The following is a 21654-nucleotide window of genomic DNA, read 5'->3' as shown; positions in this document are numbered from 1 at the left end:
CAGGCAGCATCTGTGAAGAGAGAAACAGAGTTAACGTTTCAGGTCGATGACCTGTCATCAGAACTCTATAGTTACATTCTAAACTGCCCAACTTTTAACCTTAGCTTGTAGATTTCAATGTGTTTGGCATTGCAATTTTCATCAGTATTTACATGGGGTTTATTTCTTCATCATTAATTTTTTTAATTTTAAACTTAAAATTCAACTAATAATTAAAGTAAACCTGAATATACACTGTGTGAAAACTAGTCTGGTTTCAAATTGGCAATTCACATCAAGAACCAATAAACTGTCAGTCTGTTAAAAGCAAATTAAAGTTTGTTTAAAATCTTATTTTGGTTTGGGTGGAAGAAGTTAACTTTATTGGAGCAATTTTGGAATGTAATGAGCTACTACTCAAAACGAACTGTTTTTACAATTTCTGCTATGTTAAACCTCCTTTCTTAATTGTTTTTCTATGTGCTGATTAGAACCTCTTGCATTGGTCATTGGTACAGTACTGATCAATTACTGTTTTAGGATGAACATTCATTTAATGAAGAGGAGAAAGAAAAACTTCAAGCAGCACTGTCTCTGGAAAAACAAGACCTGCACTTGGTGCTTGAAACTGTATCTTTTATCCTGGAACAGGTAAAATAATGGGACATCACATTACATAATATTTGGACTCGGACATGTTCCTTTTTTTGACTAATACCTTTTAAAGACTTGGCCAAAATGTTCCACTGAGCAGTATGGTATTTTATAATAGTTGTGGAACTATAGTAAAAGTTCTTGAAGTTTGACTAGAGAAAGCGAACTTATCTATTTAGAGATAAATTGCGTGTCTAAAATGGTAGTTTGGTTTGTATGAATTGTCAGCATACATTAAACTAGTTGGTGTAAAATAGTGTAACAATGTTGGGCGTCTAAAATACCTTTGTGTAGGGCAGTAACATTCCAAACAGTTTTCTGATAAAAGGTCAGAGAATTGCCTTGCAATTAATGATTTATTGTAAAGTTTGTATTTGACTATCAACTATCAACAACCAACAACGTTCTCCCACATTTTTCTCCCAGTGCCACATACTAGCGAGTATAACGGTAATAAGATAAGGCAGGTTAATGCGTGGCTGGAAAAATGGTGCAGGAGGGAGGCCTTCATATTCCTGGGACAGGAGGGACCCGTACAAGATGGACGGGTTCCACCTCAACAGGGCTGCGACCAATGTCTTTGCGGGGAGATTAACTAGTGCTGTGGTGGAGGGTTTAAACTAATTTGGGGGAGTAGGGTGGGTTAGAAGTGCCAGCATGAAGCATTGGGGAGGAGAAACAAACAGGGAAAGGCAAACCGCATTAGAAAAAGAGTAGTTCAGAAATGAGCGGGATCAGACAGGGGAAATGTGAGGCAGGATAGAATGGGTTTGGAGTGCATGTGCATAAATGCACAGAATGTGGTAAATAAGGTTGGTGAGCTACAGACACAAATTACCAATGTGTCAATATTGTTGTGGCAATAATGGAGACCTGGCTCAAACAAGGGGAGGAATGGGCATTTGATATTCCTGGCTGCAAGGTATTCAGGAAAGATGTGGAAGGAAAAATGGCAGGGGCGGTATTGATCAAAGATACTGTTACAGCACTGGAAAGGGGTGATGTACTTCAAAGACAGAATCTATTTGGTTCGAATTAGAGGAGCTATTATGCTGCTGGGTGTATACTGTAGGCCACCAAGTAGTGGGAAGCACGTAGGGAGCAAATTTTCAGCCACATTTCAAAAGACTAGAGAGTTGTCATACTAGGGGACTTCAATTTTCCTTGCAAAGACTGGGAAAATAAGTGTTATGAGCAAAGAGGAGGAATTACTGAAATGTGTACTAGAGAACGTTCTTGATCAGTATGTTTCCAGCCCAACGAGAATGAAGCAGTGCTGGATCTGGTTCTGGGGAATCAAGTGGAGCATGTTTCAGTGGGGGAGCATTTGGGAAACAGTGACCACTATCATTGGGTTTAGAGTGATTATGGGGACAAAGAATAATCAAATGTGAAAATATTCAATGGGAGGAGGATTCATTTCAATGAGTTGAACGTGGACCTGGCCCAGGTGGATTGGGATCAAAGATTGGCAGGTAAACCAGTAAATGAGCAATGGGAGGCCTTCAGAGAGGGGATAGTTTGGGTACAGACTAGACACATTCTCATGAGGGGGAAAGAAAGGGCATCCAAAGCTAGAGCTCCCTGGATAATTAAAGATATAGAGATTAAAATGAAACTAAAAAAGGAAGTTTATGATAAATGCCAGACTCTCAATATAGTAGAGAACCAAGCTGAAGGCAGAAAGAACAGAGGAGAACTGAAAAAGGAATGAAAGGCAAAGCGAGTGAATAAGACTACATTAGCAGGTAACATTAAAACAGAACCCAAAAGTCTTTACTAAACATGTAGGGTGAGGCTGATTTAGGGACCAAAAAGGAGATCTTGTGGAGGCAGAGAGCATGGCTGAGTTACTTATTAAGTAAATTGCCTCGGTCTTCTTCATTAAAGAAGAGGAAGCTCCCAATGTCACAGTAAAGGAGGAGGTAGTAGAGACATTGGATAGGATAAAAAATAGATAAAGAGGAGGTACTTAAAAAGTTGGCTGAGCTCAAAGTAGAAAAATCACCCGGTCCAGATGGGATGCATCTTAGTCTGCTCAGGGAAATAAGGGCGGAGATAGCAGAGACTCATGCCACAATCTTCCAATTCTCATCGTTATGGGAACAATGCCAGAGGACTGGATGTTTGCATATGTTGTACTCCTGTTCAGTGGAGAGGGATAAACCTGGTAATTACAGGCCAGTGGGGGAACTTCTAGAGACGACAATCAGAGACAAAATTAATTGGCACTTGGGAAAATATGTGTTAATAAATGACAGCCAGCACAGATTTGTTGATGGTAAATTGTGTTTGACTACCTTGATTGAGCTCTTTGAAGTAACAGAGGGTTGATGTGTATATGGACTTTCAAAGGCTATTTGATATAAGTACCATGTAATAGACTTATTAACAAAATTGAAACTTGGATGATGTGGAATCTATATGGGTAGAGCTGCAGAACACAAAGGGCAAAAAACGTTAGTGGGAGTTGTGTACAGACCTCCAAACAGTAGTAGTGATGTTGGGGAGGCACATCAAACAAGAAATTAGGGGTGCATGCAATAAGGGTGCAGCAGTTATAATGGGTGACTTTAATATGCACATAGATTGGGCCAACCAAACTGGAAGCAATACGGTGGAGGAGGATTTTCTGGCGTGCATAAGGGATGGTTTTCTAGACCAAAATGTCGAGGAACCAACTAGGGGGGAGGCCATCTTAGACTGGGTGTTGTGTAATGAGAGAGGATTAATTAGCAATCTCGTTGTGCGAGGCCCCTTGGGGAAGAGTGACCATAATATGGTGGAATTCTGCATTAGGATGGAGAATGAAACAGTTAATTCAGAGACCATGGTCCAGAACTTAAAGAAGGGTAACTTTGAAGGTATGAGGCGTAAATTGGCTAGGATAGATTGGCGAATGGTACTTCAGGGGTTGACTGTGGATGGGCAATGGCAAACATTTAGAGACCGCATGGATGAACTACAACAATTGTACATTCCTGTCTGGCGTAAAAATAAAAAAGGGAAGGTGGCTCAACCGTGGCTATCAAGGGAAATCAGGGATATTATTAAAGCCAAGGATGTGGCATACAAATTGGCCAGAAATAGCAGCGAACCCGGGGACTGGGAGAAATTTAGAACTCAGCAGAGGAGGACAAAGGGTTTGATTAGGGCAGGGAAAATGGAGTACGAGAAGAAGCTTGCAGGGAACATTAAGACGGATTGCAAAAGTTTCTATAGATATGTAAAGAGAAAAAGGTTAGTAAAGACAAACGTGGGTCCCCTGCAGTCAGAATCAGGGGCAGTCATAATGGGGAACAAAGAAATGGCGGACCAATTGAACAAGTACTTTGGTTCGGTATTCACTAAGGAGGACACAAACAACCTTCCGGATATAAAAGGGGTCAGAGGGTCTAGTAAGGAGGAGGAACTGAGGGAAATCCTTATTAGTCGGGAAATTGTGTTGGGGAAATTGATGGGATTGAAGGCCGATAAATCCCCAGGGCCTGATGGACTGCATCCCAGAGTACTTAAGGAGGTGGCCTTGGAAATAGCGGATGCATTGACAGTCATTTTCCAACATTCCATTGACTCTGGATCAGTTCCTATCGAGTGAAGGGAAGCCAATGTAACCCCACTTTTTAAAAAAGGAGGGAGAGAGAAAACAGGGAATTATAGACCGGTCAGCCTGACATCGGTAGTGGGTAAAATGATGGAATCAATTATTAAGGATGTCATAGCAGCGCATTTGGAAAGAGGTGACATGATAGGTCCAAGTCAGCATGGATTTGTGAAAGGGAAATCATGCTTGACAAATCTTCTGGAATTTTTTGAGGATGTTTCCAGTAGAGTGGACAAGGGAGAACCAGTTGATGTGGTATATTTGGACTTTCAGAAGGCTTTCAACAAGGTCCCACACAAGCGATTAATGTGCAAAGTTAAAGTACATGGGATTGGGGGTAGTGTGCTGACATGGATTGAGAACTGGTTGTCAGACAGGAAGCAAAGAGTAGGAGTAAATGGATACTTTTCAGAATGGCAGGCAGTGACTAGTGGGGTACCGCAAGGTTCTGTGCTGGGGCCCCAGCTGTTTACACTGTACATTAATGATTTAGACGAGGGGATTAAATGTAGTATCTCCAAATTTGCGGATGACACTAAGTTGGGTGGCAGTGTGAGCTGCGAGGAGGATGCTATGAGGCTGCAGAGTGACTTGGATAGGTTAGGTGAGTGGGCAAATGCATGGCAGATGAAGTATAATGTGGATAAATGTGAGGTTATCCACTTTGGTGGTAAAACAGAGAGACAGACTATTTTCTGAATGATGACAGATTAGGAAAAGGGGAGTTGCAACGAGACCTGGGTGTCATGGTACATCAGTCATTGAAGGTTGGCATGCAGGTACAGCAGGCGGTGAAGAAAGCAAATGGCATGTTGGCCTTCATAGCGAGGGGATTTGAGTACAGGGACAGGGAGGTGTTGCTACAGTTGTACTGGGCCTTGGTGAGGCCACACCTGGAGTATTGTGTACAGTTTTGGTCTACTAACCTGAGGAAGGACATTCTTGCTATTGAGTGAGTGCAGCGAAGGTTCACCAGACTGATTCCTGGGATGGCAGGACTGACCTATCAAGAAAGACTGGATCAACTGGGCTTGTAATCACTGGACTTCAGAAGAATGAGAGGGGACCTCATAGAAATGTTTAAAATTCTGATGGGTTTAGACAGGTTAGATGCAGGAAGAATGTTTCCAATGTTGGGGAAGTCCAGAACCAGGTGTCATAGTCTAAGGATAAGGGGTAAGCCATTTAGGACCGAGATGAGGAGAAACTTCTTCACCCAGAGAGTGGTGAATCTGTGGAATTCTCTACCACAGAAAGTTGTTGAGGCCAATTCACTAAATATATTCAAAAAGGAGTTAGATGACGTCCTTAGTACTAGGGGGATCAAGGGGTATGGCGAGAAAGCAGGAATGGGGTACTGAAGTTGCATGTTCAGCCATGAACTCATTGAATGGCGGTGCAGGCTAGAAGGGCTGAATGGCCTACTCCTGCACCTATTTTCTATGTTTCTATGAAACACATAGGATTAAAGGGGCAGTGACAGAATGGATACAAAACTGGCTTGGAGACAGAAAGCAGACAGTAGTGGTGAACGGCTGTTTTTTTTGACCGGAGGCAAGTATACAGTGGTGCCCCACAGCGGTCGGTAATAAGAACACTTCTCTTTTGATGTATATTAATGACCTGGACTTGGGTCTACACAGCTTTATTTCAAAGTTTGCAGATGACACGAAACTCGGAAATGTAATAAACAGTGTGAGGAGGATGGTAACAGACTTCAGGAGGACATAGACTGGTGAAATGGGCAGACACTTGGCAGTTGCAATTTAATGCAGAGAAGTGTGAAGTGATGAATTTTGGTGGGAAGAATGAGGAGAGGCAATATAAACTAAATGGTACAATTTTGAAGGGGGTGGAGGAACAGAGAGAAAGTACGTACACAAACTTTTGAAGGTAGCAGGACCCATTGATAAGGCGATTAAAAAGCATAGAGAATCCTTGACTTTATAAACAGTGGCATAGAGTGCAAAAGCAAGGAAGTTATGCTTCACCTTTACTAAACACTGGTTCGGCACCAGATGGAGTTTTGTATCCAATTCTGGGCAGCAGAGGGAAAAGATGCAGAGGAGATTTACTAGAATGGCACCAAGAATGCAGGACTTCAGTAATGTGGAGAGACTAGGGGTTTCTCTCCTTTAGAGCAGAGAAGGTTAAAGGGACATTTAATAGAGGTGTTCAAAATCAAGAAGGGTTTTGATGGAGTAAATAAGGAGAAATTGCTTCCAGAGGCAGAATGATTGGCCCAGAAGTTCCTCTGGGGGTCTTCCCACAGGCAATTGCCTCCTCGCTGGAGATTTTTTACGAAAGTACCTGGTGGTCCCAGAGGCACCCTGGATTTCGGTGGGGAGGCCTTCACTGCGAAGCGCGTTCCCATCCCACGCAGAAGATGCAGTTACGTGTGACTGCTCAGCCAATCAGGTAAGTATTTCACAGGTTCCCATTAATAGCATTGAGACGCACGTATTTGAGTTCTCAGTGCTATTAATGGGAACAAAACCAAACACACACAATAATAAAAAACAGTCCACACATTTAAAATGAATTGAAATTAAAGTTATTATGTCTTATAAAAATGAAATATTTTCCCGATTTAAAAAATTTTTTTTTTTTTAAGTTTTTTAAAATTATGGTTATAAATAAACTTGCCATAGTAGGGAGGGTTTTTAACAATAAACTATGTTTCTAATTTAATTTTATCGTGTTTTTGTATGTTTTAAAACACTTGCACCTGTAAAAGTAGGCTATGCGTCTGCTTTTTCAGGCACAAGATTTTTGAGGACATTTGCTGGGCAAGATATGCATAAATCCTGAAATCTTGCCCAAGAAATGTCCTCGCTTCCGATATGTCTACGATCTGTCAAGCTCCAGCATGACAAATCGGAAAAGCCGGTTTTCAGCGCATGCACATTGCATGCTGAAAACTGGCTTTTCCGATTCCTTCCCGGGTCCGTAGAAACTTCGTACTGGTCCGGGATGTCGGAATTTCTACCCCATTGATAACCAGGTGACACAGATTTAAGGTGATTTGGTAAAAGAACCAGAGGCAACACGAGGAGAACTGTTCCTATGCTCCGAGTTGTTATGATGTGAAATGCGCTGCCTGAAAGCAGATTTAATAATAACTTTCAAAAGGGAATTGGATAAATACTTGAACTGGGAATAATTTTCAGGTCTATGGAGAAAAGGGCAGAGAAGTGGGACTAATTGGATAGCTCTTGGAAAGTGCTGGCACAGGCAAGATGGGCCGAAAGACCTCCTCTGCTGTATCACTCTTTGATTTTGATATTTGGTTGGGATTTGACTATATAAACTTGTCACTTTCTGCAATCTGGCTGCTGGGAACACACATCACTCAAAATATTTTCTGATTTTTTTTTTGAGTAACTGAAACATTTATTGTTCTAAGGGTTTAAATTTTTTTTTAAAGTTTTACAAAAATGCACATTCACAGTAATATGAAATTGATCCATTGAATTGTCTTTAAGTGCTTTCGTAAAAGTTATTACTTGAAGACTTTCTCTCTCCCAAATGTTAAAGCTTGCTATATTTGCCCAGACTTGGACCTTGTGTGAGCTGAATTAGGACTGTGTGTTCCGAGTATGTAAAGTGCACCAAATTATGGTATTGATGCACTATTGTTTCTTCAGCTCCCAGTGCTTTCTGACCAGTAGCTTATCTTCAATTATTATGAAAAAAAGAGGGAAGATTTCAAAAGCATTATTCAGGTTTAATTTATGTTGAGCCTGGGTGTGAGGAATAAAAGTTAAATACTTGTTGTAGCTTATGTTTTATTCTCGATACATTTTTCTGAAATTTATAGATGAGAGACTGGGTAAAAGTCTTTGTTTATGCTGATGCTCAGTTTAAAAAAAAACACGTTGAATTTTGAAGTAATCTTCACCTGTGTTTTGCTGGCTGAACAGGCCACCAAATTTGTTTGCTTCAAATTTCAACTGGCACTTTTTAAAAAAAAAAAAAATGTAAGATATTAGTATGAGAATGAGACTCATTCCAGTTAATGCATTTTCCAAAATTTATAGAACATAAAACGTAAGCTACAACAGGTGTAAATTCAGTACAGTCATTGTTCCATTTTCTTCTGCACAGGCACAACGGGGGCAAAATTCAGCCTCCCGATAAGGCCGCCAGCAGCCACACAGTCAGATGGCCGCCGCTCAGAAAATTCTCCTCTGGGTGTGGGGGGGGGCGTCCAGCAGTGACCCTATCCGCCCCGCTCCCCCCACTTTTGTCCCGCTGCTGCCTAAGCCTCCTAAATGCGTCATCAAAGCACACACCGCCGATGTCCCACTCCGGAAACAAAATTCAGCTGAGAAAGTCTGCCGGCTGATGCTCCCGACAGCTTTTTCTGTCGGTGCACTGTATTTGAAATTGCGGTGCGTCCGCCATTAAAGGGGAGGGTGCACTGCCGCGGTCACCATAGTCATGAAATTGTGTTAGGGAAATTGATGGGACTGAAGGCTGATAAATCCCCAGGGCCTGATAGTTTACATCCCAGAGTACTTAAGGAAGTGGCCCTAGAAATATTGGATGCATTGGTAGTCATTTTCAAACATTCTATAGACTCTGGATCAGTTCCTATGGATTGGAGGGTAGCTAATGTAACCCCACTGTTTAAAAAAGAAGAGAGAGAAAACAGGGAATTATAGACTGGTTAGCCTGACATCGATAGTGGGGAAAATGTTGAAATCAATTATTAAAGATGTAATATCAGTGCATTTGGAAAGCAGTGACAGGATTGGTCCAAGTCAGCATGGAGTTATGAAAGGGAAATCATGCTTGACAAATCTTCCAGAACTTTTTGAGGATGTAACTAGTAGAGTGGAGAAGGGAGAACCAGTGGATGTGGTGTATTTGGACTTTCAAAAGGCTTTTGAGAAGGTCCCACACAAGAGATCAGTATGCAAATGGGATTGGGGGTAATGCATTGACGTGGATAGAGAACTGGTTGGCATACAGGAAGCAAAGAGTAGGAATAAACGGGTCCTTTTCAGAATGGCAGGCAGTGACTAGTGGGGTACTGCAAGGTTCATTGCTGGGACCCCAGCTATTTCCGATATACATTAATGATTTAGATGTAGGAATTGAATGTAATATCTCCAAGTTTGCAGATGACACTAAGCTGGTGGCAGTGTGAGCTGTGAGGAGGATGCTAAGAGGCTGCAGAGTGACATGGACAGGTTAGGTGAGTGGGCAAATGCAGTATAATGTAGAATAAATGTGAGGTTATCCACTTTGGTGGCAAAAACAGGAAGGCAGAATATTATCTGAATTGTGACAGATTAGGAAAAGGGGAGGTGCAATGAGACCTCGGTGTCATGGTACATCAGTCATTGAAAATTGGCATGCAGGTACAGCATGCGGTGAAGAAGGCAAATGGCATGGTGGCCTTCATAGCGAAAGGATTTGAGTATAGGAGCAGGGAGGTCTTACTGCATTTGCACAGGGCCTTGGTGAGGCCACACCTTGAATGTTGTGTACAGTTTTGGTGGTCTAATCTGAGGAAGGACATTCTTGCTATTGAGGGAGTGCAGTGAAGGTTCACCAAACTGATTCCTGGGATGGCGGGACTGACATATGAAGAAAGACTGGATCGACTAGGCTTATATTGACTGGAATTTAGAAGAATGAGAGGGGATCTCATAGAAACATATAAAATTCTGACGGGACTGGACAGGTTAAATGCAGGAAGAATGTTCCCGATGTTGGGGGAAGTCCAGAACCAGGGGTCACAGTCTAAGGATAAGGGGTAAGCCATTTAGGACCGAGATGAGGAGAAACTTCTTCACTCAGAATTGTGAACCTCAGAATTCTCTACCACAAAGTTGTTGAGGCCAGTTTGTTAGATATATTCAAAAGAGAGTTAGATGTGGTCCTTACGGCTAAGGGATCAAGGGGTATGGAGAGAAAGCAGGAATGAGGTATTAAAGTTGCAAAAATGATCAGTCATAATCATATTGAATGGTGGTGCAGGCTCGAAGGGCCGAATGGCCCACTCCTGCACCTATTTTCTATGTTTCTATGCCATCTTATTTTTCTTTGTTGGCCGACTGCAAGGCCGGGCTGACAACTATGCCCCCCGTGTTTGGCTGGGCTCTAACGGGCAGCCTGGCACCCCCTCTTGGGTGCCAGGCCACTGGCCCGGCCGAAACCCTCTCTTGCGGCCCACTAGAGGGGTTGGGGCTCGCAACGGCTCTCCCCTTTAACTGAAGGGGAGAGATGTTGTGACACGCCAGCGCGATGATGTCACCAGCCCGGCGCTGATGACTGACCCGGCGGAGACTCCATCCCGCCTCCACTTCCGCCTCTATTAAAACAGGCACTCCGTTCACACCCGCACTCCGTTCACACCCGCACTCCGTTCACACCCACACTCCGGCCCGATTATGACCGACTTCTGCCCCGCTCGGAAAAAAAAAACGGACAGAGCTGAATTTCGCAAGATGGGCTGCCGCATCCATTACAAAAACGGTGGGTGTGACCCGTTTCCGGCGGGGGTAAATTTTGGCCCCAACCCCACCTAGTCTATTTTTTTAAACAATGCACGGCCTTGCTATTTAAAAAGCAGATTAGAAGGTCAAATGAGTGGCTCAAAGAGTGGTGTGGGAGGCAGGGATTTTGCTTCATGGGGAACAGGCACCAGTACTGGGGGAAAAGGGAGCTGTTCCATTGGGACGGGCTCCACTTAAACCGGGCTGTAGACAGGGCTTTAAACTAATGAAGGAGGGGGGGCGGGGCGGAGTGAGGTGAGAGGATTCGGGAAAGAGTAAATTTTAAAGCAGCAAGAGGAATGTCGAGGCTACAGAGCAGAGTTTTGGGTAAAAACAAGCAGAGTGTGTCAGGAAGGGACAGAGAGAGAGTATCAAAAGTAATAGGGCATCAGTGACTAAGGTGAGAGCAGGGAAAATAAAAAAAATAGTCAAAGCTAAAGGCATTATATCTGAATGTGCAAAGCATTCGCAACAAAATAGACAAATTAATAGCGCAGATAGAAATTAAAAGGTTAGATTGAATAACCATTTCCAAGATATGGTTGCAAAGTGACCAAGGTTGGGAGCTCAATGTTGCAGGATACTTAACTTTTAGAAGTGATAGGCAAAATGGAAAAGGCGGAGGGGTAGCCCTGATAAAGGATGGGATAAAGACAGTAGAGAGAAAGGATCTTGGCTCCGAAAATCAAGAAGTAGAATCAGTTTGGGTGGAGCTAAGAAACAACAAGGGGCAGAAAACATTGGTGGGATTTGGTTATAGGCCCCCTAACGATAGTTGTAATGTAGGGCAGAATATAAATTAAGAAATTAGAGGCGTATGTAACGAGGGTAATACAGTATTCATGGGGACTTTAATCTACATATAGACTGGACAAACCAAATTTGAAGGAACTGTGTGGAGGATGAATTCATGGAATGTATACTAGATAGTTTTCTACATCAATATGTTGAGGAACCAACTAGGGAACAGGCTATTTTAGATCTAGTATTGTGCAATGAGAAAGGGTTAATTAATATTCTTGTAGTAAAAGGGTCGTTCTGGAAGAGTGACCATAATATGGTAGAATTTTATATTATGTTTGAAAATGATTTAGTTAAATCCAAAACTATGGTCTTAAATCTAAACAAAACAAACTACGTAGGTATGAGGGGTGAGTTGGCTAAGGTAGATTGGAAAACTACATTAAAATGTATGATGGTAGACAAACAATGACAAGCATTTAAAGAATTAATACATAATTTACAACAAATATACATTCCTTTAAAGCACAAAAAAAACACGGGAAAAGTGTTCCAACCGTGGCTAACAAAAGAAGTTAAAGAAACATAGAAACATAGAAAATAGGTGCAGGAGTAGGCCATTCGGCACTTCGAGTTGCACCGCCATTCAATAAGATCATTCCCTTAGTACTCATTTCCTGCTTTCTCTCCATACCCCTTGATCTTCTTAGCTGTAAGAGCCATATCTAACTCCCTCTTGAATATATCCAATGAAATGGCATCAACAACTCTCTGCGGCAGGGAATTCCATAGGTTAACAACTCTCTGAGTGAAGAAGTTTCTCCTCATCTCAGTCCTAAATGGCCTACCCCTTATCCTAAGACTATGTTCTCTGGTTCTGGACTTCCCCAACATCGGGAACATTCTTCCCGCATCTAACCTATCCAGTCCCGTTAGAATCTTATACGTTTCTATGAGATTCCCTCTCATCCTTCTAAACTCCACTGAATAAAGGCCCAGTTGATCCAGTCTCTCTTCATATGACAGCCCAGCCATCCCTGGAATCAGTCTGGTGAACCTTCGCTGCACTCCCTCAATAGCAAGAACGTCCTTCCTCAGATTAGGAGAACAAAACTGTACACAATATTGCAGGTGAGGCCTCACCAAGGCCCTGTACAAGTGCAGTAAGACCTCCCTGCTCCTATACTCAAATCACCTAGCTATGAAGGCCAACATACCATTTGCCTTCTTCACCGCCTGCTGTACCTGCATGCCCACTTTCAGTGACTGATGAACCATGACACCCAAGTCTCGTTGCACCTCCCGTTTTCCTAATCTGCGCCATCCAGATAATCTGCCTTCGTGTTTTTGCCACCAAAATGGATAACCTTACATTTATCCACATTATGCTGCATCTGCCATGCATTTGCCCACTCACCTAGCCTGTCCAAGTCACCCTGCAGCCTCTTAGCGTTCTCCTCACAACTCACACCACCACCTAGTTTAGTGTCATCCGCAAACTTGGAGATATTACACTCAATTCCTTCATCTAGATCGTTAATGTATATTGTAAAGAGCTGAGGTCCCAGCACTGAGCCCTGCGGCACTCCACTAGTCACTGCCTGCCATTCTGAAAAGGACCCGTTTATCCCGACTCTCTGCTTCCTGTCTGCCAACCAGTTCTCTATACACATCAGTACATTACCCCCAATACCATGCGCTTTGATTTTGCACACCAATCTCTTGTGCAGGACCTTGTCAAAAACTTTTTGAAAGTCCAAATACACCACATCCACTGGTTCTCCCTTGTCCACTCTGCTAGTTACATTCTCAAAAAATTCCAAAAGATTTGCCGAGCATGATTTCCCTTTCATAAATCCATGCTGACTTGGTCCAATCCTGTCACTGCTTTCCAAATGCGCTGCTATTTCATCCTTAATGATTGATTCCAACATTTTCCCCACTGCTGATGTCAGGCTAACCGGTCTATAATTACCCGTTTTCTCTCTCCCTGCTTTTTAAAAAAATTTATTTTTTTTAAAAAAGGGAAAATAGAATGAGAGTAATCTAGCGAGAGACATAAAAACAGACTGTAAAAGCTTCTATAGGTATGTAAAAAGGAAAAGATTAGCAAAAACAAATGTGGGTCCCTTACAGGCTGAGACAGGGGAAATTATAATGGGGAATAAGGAAATGACAGAGAAGTTAAACAAATACTGTGTGTCTGTCTTTACAGAAGAAGATGCAAAAACCTCCCGGAAATAAGGGTCTAGCGAGAATGAGGAACTGAAAGAAATTAGTATTAGCAAAAAAATAATACTGGAGAAATTAATCCATTGCTGGGAAGATCATCGCACGCATAGTGCTGAACCGACTCATAGCTAGTGTCTCCGAAGCAAATCTTCCAGAAGCACAATGTGGCTTTTGACCTGGTCGGAGTACAGCAGACATGATCTTTGCACTCAGACAAGTGCAGGAGAAGTGCATTGAGCAGAATGGGACTGAAAGCTGATAAATCCCCTGGACCCGATGGCCTACATCCTATGGTTTTGAAAGAGGTGGTTATAGAGATAGTGGATGCATTAATTGTCATTTTCCAAAATTCTATAGCTTCTAGGACGGTTCTTGCAGATTGCAAGGTAGCAAATGTAATCCCGCTATTTAAGAAAGGAGGGAGAGATAAAACGGGGAACTATAGTCCAGTTCGACTGATTAGTAGAGAAAATGCTGGAATCTATTAATTAGGACGTGGTAACAGGGCACTTAGAAAATAATAGGATCGGGCAGAGTCAATACGGATTTATGAAAGGGAAATCATGCTTGACGAAACTGTTAGTCTTTTGAAGTTGTAACTAGCAGAATAGATACTGGGGAACCAGTGGATGTGGTGTATTTGGAATTTCAGAAGGAATTTGATATGGTGACACACAAGAGGTTATTAAACAAAATTAAGGCTCATGGGATTGCAGGTACTATGCTAGCATGGATTGAGGATTGGTTAACCGACACAAACCAGAGAGTAGGAATAAATGGGTAATTTTCAAGTTGGCTGACTGTAACTAGTGAGGTACCGCAAAGATCAGTGCTTGGGGCCCCAGCTATTCAATCATTTGGATGAGGGGATCAAATGTAATCTATCCAAGTTTGCTGATGATACAAAGCTAGGTGGGAATGTAAGTTGTGAGGAGGATGCAAAGAGGCTTCAAAGGGATATAGACAGGCTAAGTGAGTGGGCAAGAACATGGCAAATGGAGTATAATGTGGCGAAATGTGAAGTTCTCCACTTTGGTTGGAAAAATAGAAAAGTGGAATATTTTTTAAATGGTGAGAGATTGGTATGTTGGAATTTACATCAAGAGGATTTGAGTATAAGAGTAACGGCGTCTTCCTGCAATTATATACGGCCTTGGTGAGACCACACCTAGAGTATTGTGTTTAGTTTTGGTCTCCTTACCTAAGGAAGGATATACTTGCCACAGAGGGAGTGTAACAAAGGTTCACCAGACTGATTCCTGGGATGGGGGGATTGTCTTATGAGGAGAGATTGAGTCGACTGGGCCTATATTCCCTAGAGTGTGGTGAATCTTTCAAATTCTTTACCCCAGAGGACTGTGAAGGCTCTGTCTTGAGTAAATTCAAGACTGAAATTGGTAGATTTTTGGATATTAACTGAATCGGGGGATATGGGGATAGTGCAGGCAAGTGGAGTTGTGGTAGAAGATCAGCCATGATCTTCTGGAATGGCGGAGCAGGCTCAAGGGGCTGAATGGCCTACTTCTATTTCTTATGGGGTGGATTTTCAGGTTCTTTGTGCTTTTCTATTTGACCCGGAGAGGTGGCAGCGGCAACGGGAAGGTCTTCTGGGCAGGAGGTCAGCCTCCAGTGCCCTGCAGGATTTTTCAGGGCCGGTTTTGCAGCACTGTGGAGCAGTACCGCCTGGAAGAGCAGCGCTGGTGTGCAACGCCTCTGGTTGCGACACCGGTGTGCTTTTTGACTCCTGCCCGACCCGTACACCCCGCAGTGACTGCCTGTAAATACGGACGGTCCAACCAATACCAACTGCAGAGAGGTAAATAATGCTGTCCTAAGGTAAATGTGATTGTTTTTTCTTTTAATTTTTTTTGCGATTTATTTTGTGATGGCGTGGGCAATTTATTGGTAATGTTTTTATGGGGGGGCGGGGGTGGTTTCGGGGATTTTTTTTCTCCCAGGAGTCTTTCAGAGCACTCCTGGGCTGGCTCTTTAGCTCGTAATTTTCCCATGCTAACGCCCTAAGAGAGATGTACAATATCTCCCAGACTCTGGGACCAGCTGCCCAATTTTGATGACTGAGGTGCAGCAAACTGGTCCCAGGCGCAAATTTTACTGTCACGCCGCCATTACCGCCCCAAAATCAACATAGCTGAAAATCCAGCCCTCAAGACCTTATGTTCTTAAAAAGAAAATGCTCAATAGAAATTTTACCTTTAGTGTTTCTTCAAATAATTTAGAAAAGCTTTAGGACTGAAAGTGCCAGAAACTAGAGAAAAATATTCCATCAGTGCAGCTTAGTGAACAGTGTCAATACATCCTGGGAATTGTCCCTGTCCATGCTCCGACTACACAATCCAGATTCAGTTCACTGCAACACAACTAGGGGGAAAAATATCAAATCCAAGCTCAGGCTTTTGGGAAACCTGAAGCCTTTACGTAAATATTTTAAGGAATGCATTAAACACAATTTAGTGGATGAATTTCATCGTGTCAATGTGAAATATGTATTTTTTGTTTAGACCTGTATTTGGGATATTAGGATTTTTAGTTGCTGAGAGAAAAAGGCAGATGAGAAAATATTTTGTCTGATTTGTGGGAACCTGGTGGCTGGATTGCATTGAAAGTTAAGTTTACATAGGAGAAAGAAACATTATAAATGCAGATATTTGAATTGATAATGAGGAGAAAGGTGACACCAAAGGTGTGATTCAAAACTTGATTGCATGACGTCGAGTAAAATCTAGCAAAGAAATAGTAGAAGCTTTACTACACATATTCTTTAGAAAAAGTGTACAGCTGGATTTTCACCCCAGACGGACGGAAATGGTAAGCTCTTCCGGGCGGACGGCCAGTTTCCAGTGCCCCGCTGGGATTTTCGGTGCTGATTTTGGCGCTCGGAGCCATGACCTTATTGAATGGCGGAGCACGCTCGAGGGGCCAAATGGCCTACTCCTGCCCCTATTTTTTATGTTCTTATGGAAGAGGCGAGCCGATGTGCAAGGCCTCTGGATGCGACAACGGCTCGATTTTTGGCCCCCGCCCAATTCATAGCGCTCCATAGAGTGCTGTGCTGGGACTGCCTGTGAAAGCGAGGGGTCTGAGCTGTAGCGGCTACAGTGAGGTGAGTAATGTTGACCTCAGGTAAGTGTGATTGCTTTTTGGGTCTTTTTGCGATTTATGTTGTGGCGTGAACTATTTATTGGGAATGTTTTTGGTGGGTTTTTTTCAGGGTTTTTTTTCTCCCCAGGCCTCTGAGTGCTGCGAGACCAGCTGTTTAGCTTGGGATTTTCGCTTGCTCAGCGAGCTTGGCGCCCCAAGAGAGATGTGCAACACCTCCCTTAGCGCTCCACCCCACACACGGCCCAGCTGCTGAATTTTGCTGACTGGCGCAAACTGTTCCTGGTTGCAAACTTTACCGTCCCTCCGCCGTTGCCGCCCCGAAATGAGCAGAGCCGAAAAGCCAGCCCATGGTGCTAAAGAATTGGCAGATAGCTAACGTAACACCTATATTTAAGAAGGGAGATAGAACATGTTCAGGGAACTATAGGCCAGTCAGCTTAACAATCAGTGGTAGGAAAAATAATGGAATCCTTACTGAAGGAGAAAAGAAGAACATCTAGAAATGGAAAATATAATAATAAATAGTTTGCATGGATTTCCAAAGGAAAAGTCTTGCTTGACCAACCCAATTGAATTTTTTGACGAGGTAACAGAAAGTAGACAAGTAACAGCAGATGTAATTTATCTAGATTTTCAAAAGGCCTTTGATAAGGGAACATATAATAGACTGATGAACAAGGTCAGGGAATGCGGAGTCAGAGGACAAGTAGCAGAATGGTAGCGAGCTGGCTTCAAGACAGAGAGCAGAGAGTAAGTGTGAAGAGTGGCAGAAGGTGGGAAGTGGTAGCCCACAAGGATCAGTGCTGGCACCACTGTTATTCACAATTTATATTAACGATTTAGACTTGAATCTTAAACATAATTTCTAAATTTGCGGACGACACCAAATTGAGGGGGGTATTGGGGGATAGTCAATACTGAGGAGGACTGCAACAAATTGCAGGAAGACATTAATAAACTTGCAGAATGGGCATATAATTTGCAAATGAAATTCAACACTGATAAATGTGAGGGACAGTATTACATTTTGGTAAAAAAAATAAGGAGGTCACATATTTGGAAAATAAGAATCTAAATGGGGTAAAGGAGTAAAGGGATCTCGGAGTACAAATACACAAATCACTAAAAGTAGCGACACAAGTTAACAAGGCCATAAAAAAAAATAAACCAAGCATTAGGGTTTATTTCTAGAGGGATAGAATTTGAAAAGTAGTGAAGTTATGCTAAACTTGTATTGAACCGTGGTTAGACCACACCTAGAGGACTGTGTGCAATTCTGGTCACCATATTACAAAAAGGATATCGAGGCACTGGAGAGGGTGCAGAGAAGATTTACAAGGATGATACCAGATGTAACAGGGTACACCTATCAGGAAAGGATGAACAGGCTGGGTCTCTTTTTCTCTTGAAAAGCAAAGACTGACTGATGACCTAATAGTGGTCTTTAAAATTCTGAAAGGTTTTGATAGAGTAGATACAGAGAGAGTGTTTTCACCTGTGGGGAAGAGCATAACTAGAGGCCATCAATAAGACCATAAGAAATAGGAGCAGGAGTAGGCCATTTGGCCCCTCGAGCCTGCTCTGCCATTCAATAAGATTATGACTGATCTGATCTTGGCCTCAACTCCACTTCCCTGCCCGCTCCCCATAGCCCTTGACTCACTTGGAATATAGGATAGTCACCAAGAAATCAAATAGGGAGTTCAGAAGAAACTTCTTTACCCAGAGAATGATGAGAATGTGAATCTTGCTACCACAGGGAATAGTATGGTTGCATTTAAGGGGCGGTTGGATAAGCAAATGAGGGAGAAGGAAATAGAGGGTTATGCTTATGGGTGCAGGCTCAAGTGGAGCATAAGCAATTGGCATGGACTGAGTGGGCTGAATGACTTGTTTCTGTGCTATATATCCTATGTAATTCTATGTTCCGACCAGAAGTGTATGCAGATGTAAAATTATAATATACAGGTATATGGTGTTTGATCACATACACTGAGTGCCCTAAAGCAGGGGTTCTCAACCTGTTTGCTTCCAAGGCCTCCCTCCAGTGTTATAAAAATTCCATGTAACACAACACAAGTATTTTTTCTGTAAAAATTAGTTAGTAGTGATAGCTCTCTTACACCTTATGTAAAGAAGAATTTATTAAGTCCTAAGCAAAATACTGCGGATGCGAGAAATCTGAAATAAAAATAGAAAATGTTGGAAATACTCAGCAGGTTAGGCAGCGTCTGTGGAAAGAGAAAGAGTTTCAGTTCTGACGAAATGTCATTGACCTAAAATGTTAACTCTGTTCTTATCCTAAATTTACATTATGTGCTCATTTGCTGCCCAAGGTCTGCTCCACTCAGACAACCATTTTCTCAACGGGAAATGAACCAGGAGCAACAAGTGTAGTGCTGACTACAGGCTCGTTTTGTGCTCTCTCGGTCACACTGGACGAATATTTCAGGTCCACAATCCAAGAGTTAATGGATCGCAAGCGCAGGGCATTTCTGAGCCTTAAACAAAAACCCAACGCAGGAGCAGCAAAGCAGCATTACAAACAGCTCAAGGCTGAGGTACAACAAAAAACCCAGGACCTAAAGAACAGGTGGTGGATGGAGAAAGCACAGGAGATACAGCAGCTGGCCGACAAGCAATGATGTACGAGGATTCTTCATTGCAGTTAAGGCCACCTACGGGCCAAACACTCAATGCCCCACCCCACTGCTGGCCAAGAATGGGGAAACACTCATCAAGGGCACTGAGGCAGTCAGGGCCCGCTGGAAGGAGCACTTCGAAGATCTCCTCAATCGAGACTCTGCCCTTGACTCGAGTGTTCTCAACTCCATCCCGCAACATGCTACCCGCCACCACCTCAGTGAGACCCCAGCGCTGCATGAGGTAGAAAAAGCCATAAGACTGCTTAAGAACAACAAAGCTATGGGAGCGGATGGAATCCCTGCTGAGGCACGGAAGTATGGCTGAGAGGCACTGCTGGCGCAAATACATGACCTCATCTCTCTCATCTGGAGGGAGGAGAGCATGCCGGGAGATCTCAGAGATGCAGTAATCATGACCATGTTTAAAAAAGGGGACAAGTCCGACTGCGGCAGCTACAGAAGAATCTCCCTGCGAGCAACCACTGGGAAAGTCTCGCTTGAGTCCTTCTCAACCATGTATTAGCTCAGATGAATGCGTGGCTTGAGGAGTGGTGCAGAAGGGAAGGATTCAAATTCTTGGGACATTGGAACCGGTTCTGGGGGAGGTGGGACCAGTACAAACCGGACGGTCTGCACCTGGGCAGGACCGGAATCAATGTTCGAGGGGGTGCGTTGGCTAGTGCTGTTGGGGAGGGGTTAAACTAATATGGCAGGGGGATGGGAACCTCTGCAGGGAGACAGGGAAGTAGAATGGGGGCAAAAGCAAAAGATAGAAAGAAGAAAAGTAAAAGTGGGGAGCAGAGAAACCCAAAGCAAAAATCAAAAAGGGCCACATTACAGCAAAATTCTAAAGGAGCAAAGTGTGTTTAAAAAGACAAGCCTGAAGGCTCTGTGCCTCAGTGAGGAGTATTCATAATGTGGACGAATTAAGGCAGCAATTAATGATCACGGAGACATGGCTCCAGGGTGACCAAGGCTGGGAACTCAACATCCAGGGGCATTCAACATTCAGGAAGGATAGACAGAAAGGAAAAGGAGGTGGGGTAGCTTTGCTGGTTAAAGGGGAAATTAACGCAATAGTAAGGAAGGTCATTAGCTTGGATGATGTGGATTCTGTATGGGTGGAGCAGACTACCAAAGAGCAGAAAATGCTAGTGGGAGTTGTGTACATACCACCAAACAGTAGTTGTGAGGTTGGGGACAGCAAACAAGAAATTAGGGTTGCGTGCAATAAAGGTACAGCAGTTATCATGGACGACTTTAATCTACATATAGATTGGGCTAACCAAACTGTTAGCAGTACAGTGGAGGAGGATTTCCTGGAGTGTATTAGGGATAGTTTTCTAGACCAATATGTCGAGGAACCAACTCGAGGGCTGGCCATCTAAGACTGGGTGATATGTAATGCGAAAGGACTAATTAGCAATCTTGTTCGAGGCCCCTTGGGGAAGAGTGACCATAATATGGTAGAATTCTTTATTAAGATGGAGAGTGACACAGTTAATTCAGAGACTCGGGTCCTGAACTTAAGGAAAGTTAACTTCGATGGTATGAAATGTGAATTAGTTAGAATAGACTGGCAAATGATACTTAAAGGGTTGACGGTGGATAGGCAATGGCAAACATTTAACGATCACATGGATGAACTTCAACAATTGTACGTCCCTGTCTGGAGTAAAAATAAAACTGGGAAGTTGGCTCAACCGTGGCTAACAAGGGAAATTAAGGATAGTGTTCAATCCAAGGAAGAGGCATATAAATTGGCCAGCAAAAGCAGCAAATCTGTGGACTGGGAGAAATTTAGAATTCAGCAGAGGAGGACAAAGGGTTTAATTAGGAGGGGGGAAATAGAGTATGAGAGGAAGCTTACCGGGAACATAAAAACTGACTGCAAAAGCTTCTATAGATGTGTGAAGAGAAAAAGATTAGTGAAGACAAATGTAGGTCCCTTGCAGTCAGATTCAGGTGAATTTATAATGGGGAGCAAAGAAATGGCAGACCACTTGAACAAATACTTTGCTTCTGTCTTCACGAAGAAAGACACAAATAACCTTCTGGAAATACTAGGGGACCGAGGGTCTAGTGAGAAGGAGGAACTGAATGAAATCCTTATTAAGCGGGTAATTGTGTTAGGGAAATTGATGGGATTGAAGGCTGATAAATCCCCGGG

At 43.0% G+C, this 21654-nt stretch overlaps 1 protein-coding gene across 4 annotated transcripts in view; it reads left to right on the top strand.

Moving 5' to 3' along the window:
* Positions 1-21654, top strand: part of commd10 (COMM domain containing 10) — a 119953-nt gene that overhangs the window by 12963 nt on the left and 85336 nt on the right. For all 4 annotated transcript variants that reach the window (XM_070863377.1, XM_070863436.1, XM_070863572.1 and 1 more), the window contains exon 3: positions 520-630. In XM_070863377.1, the coding sequence (XP_070719478.1) occupies positions 520-630 (111 nt within the window). The remainder of the gene's footprint in view (positions 1-519; positions 631-21654) is intronic.

The sequence above is a fragment of the Pristiophorus japonicus genome, chromosome 1 (assembly GCF_044704955.1).
Source record: "Pristiophorus japonicus isolate sPriJap1 chromosome 1, sPriJap1.hap1, whole genome shotgun sequence".
Lineage (NCBI taxonomy): Eukaryota > Metazoa > Chordata > Chondrichthyes > Pristiophoridae > Pristiophorus > Pristiophorus japonicus.
Note: the sequence above shows the minus strand (reverse complement) of the source record. Positions and strands in the feature narration are given on the sequence as shown.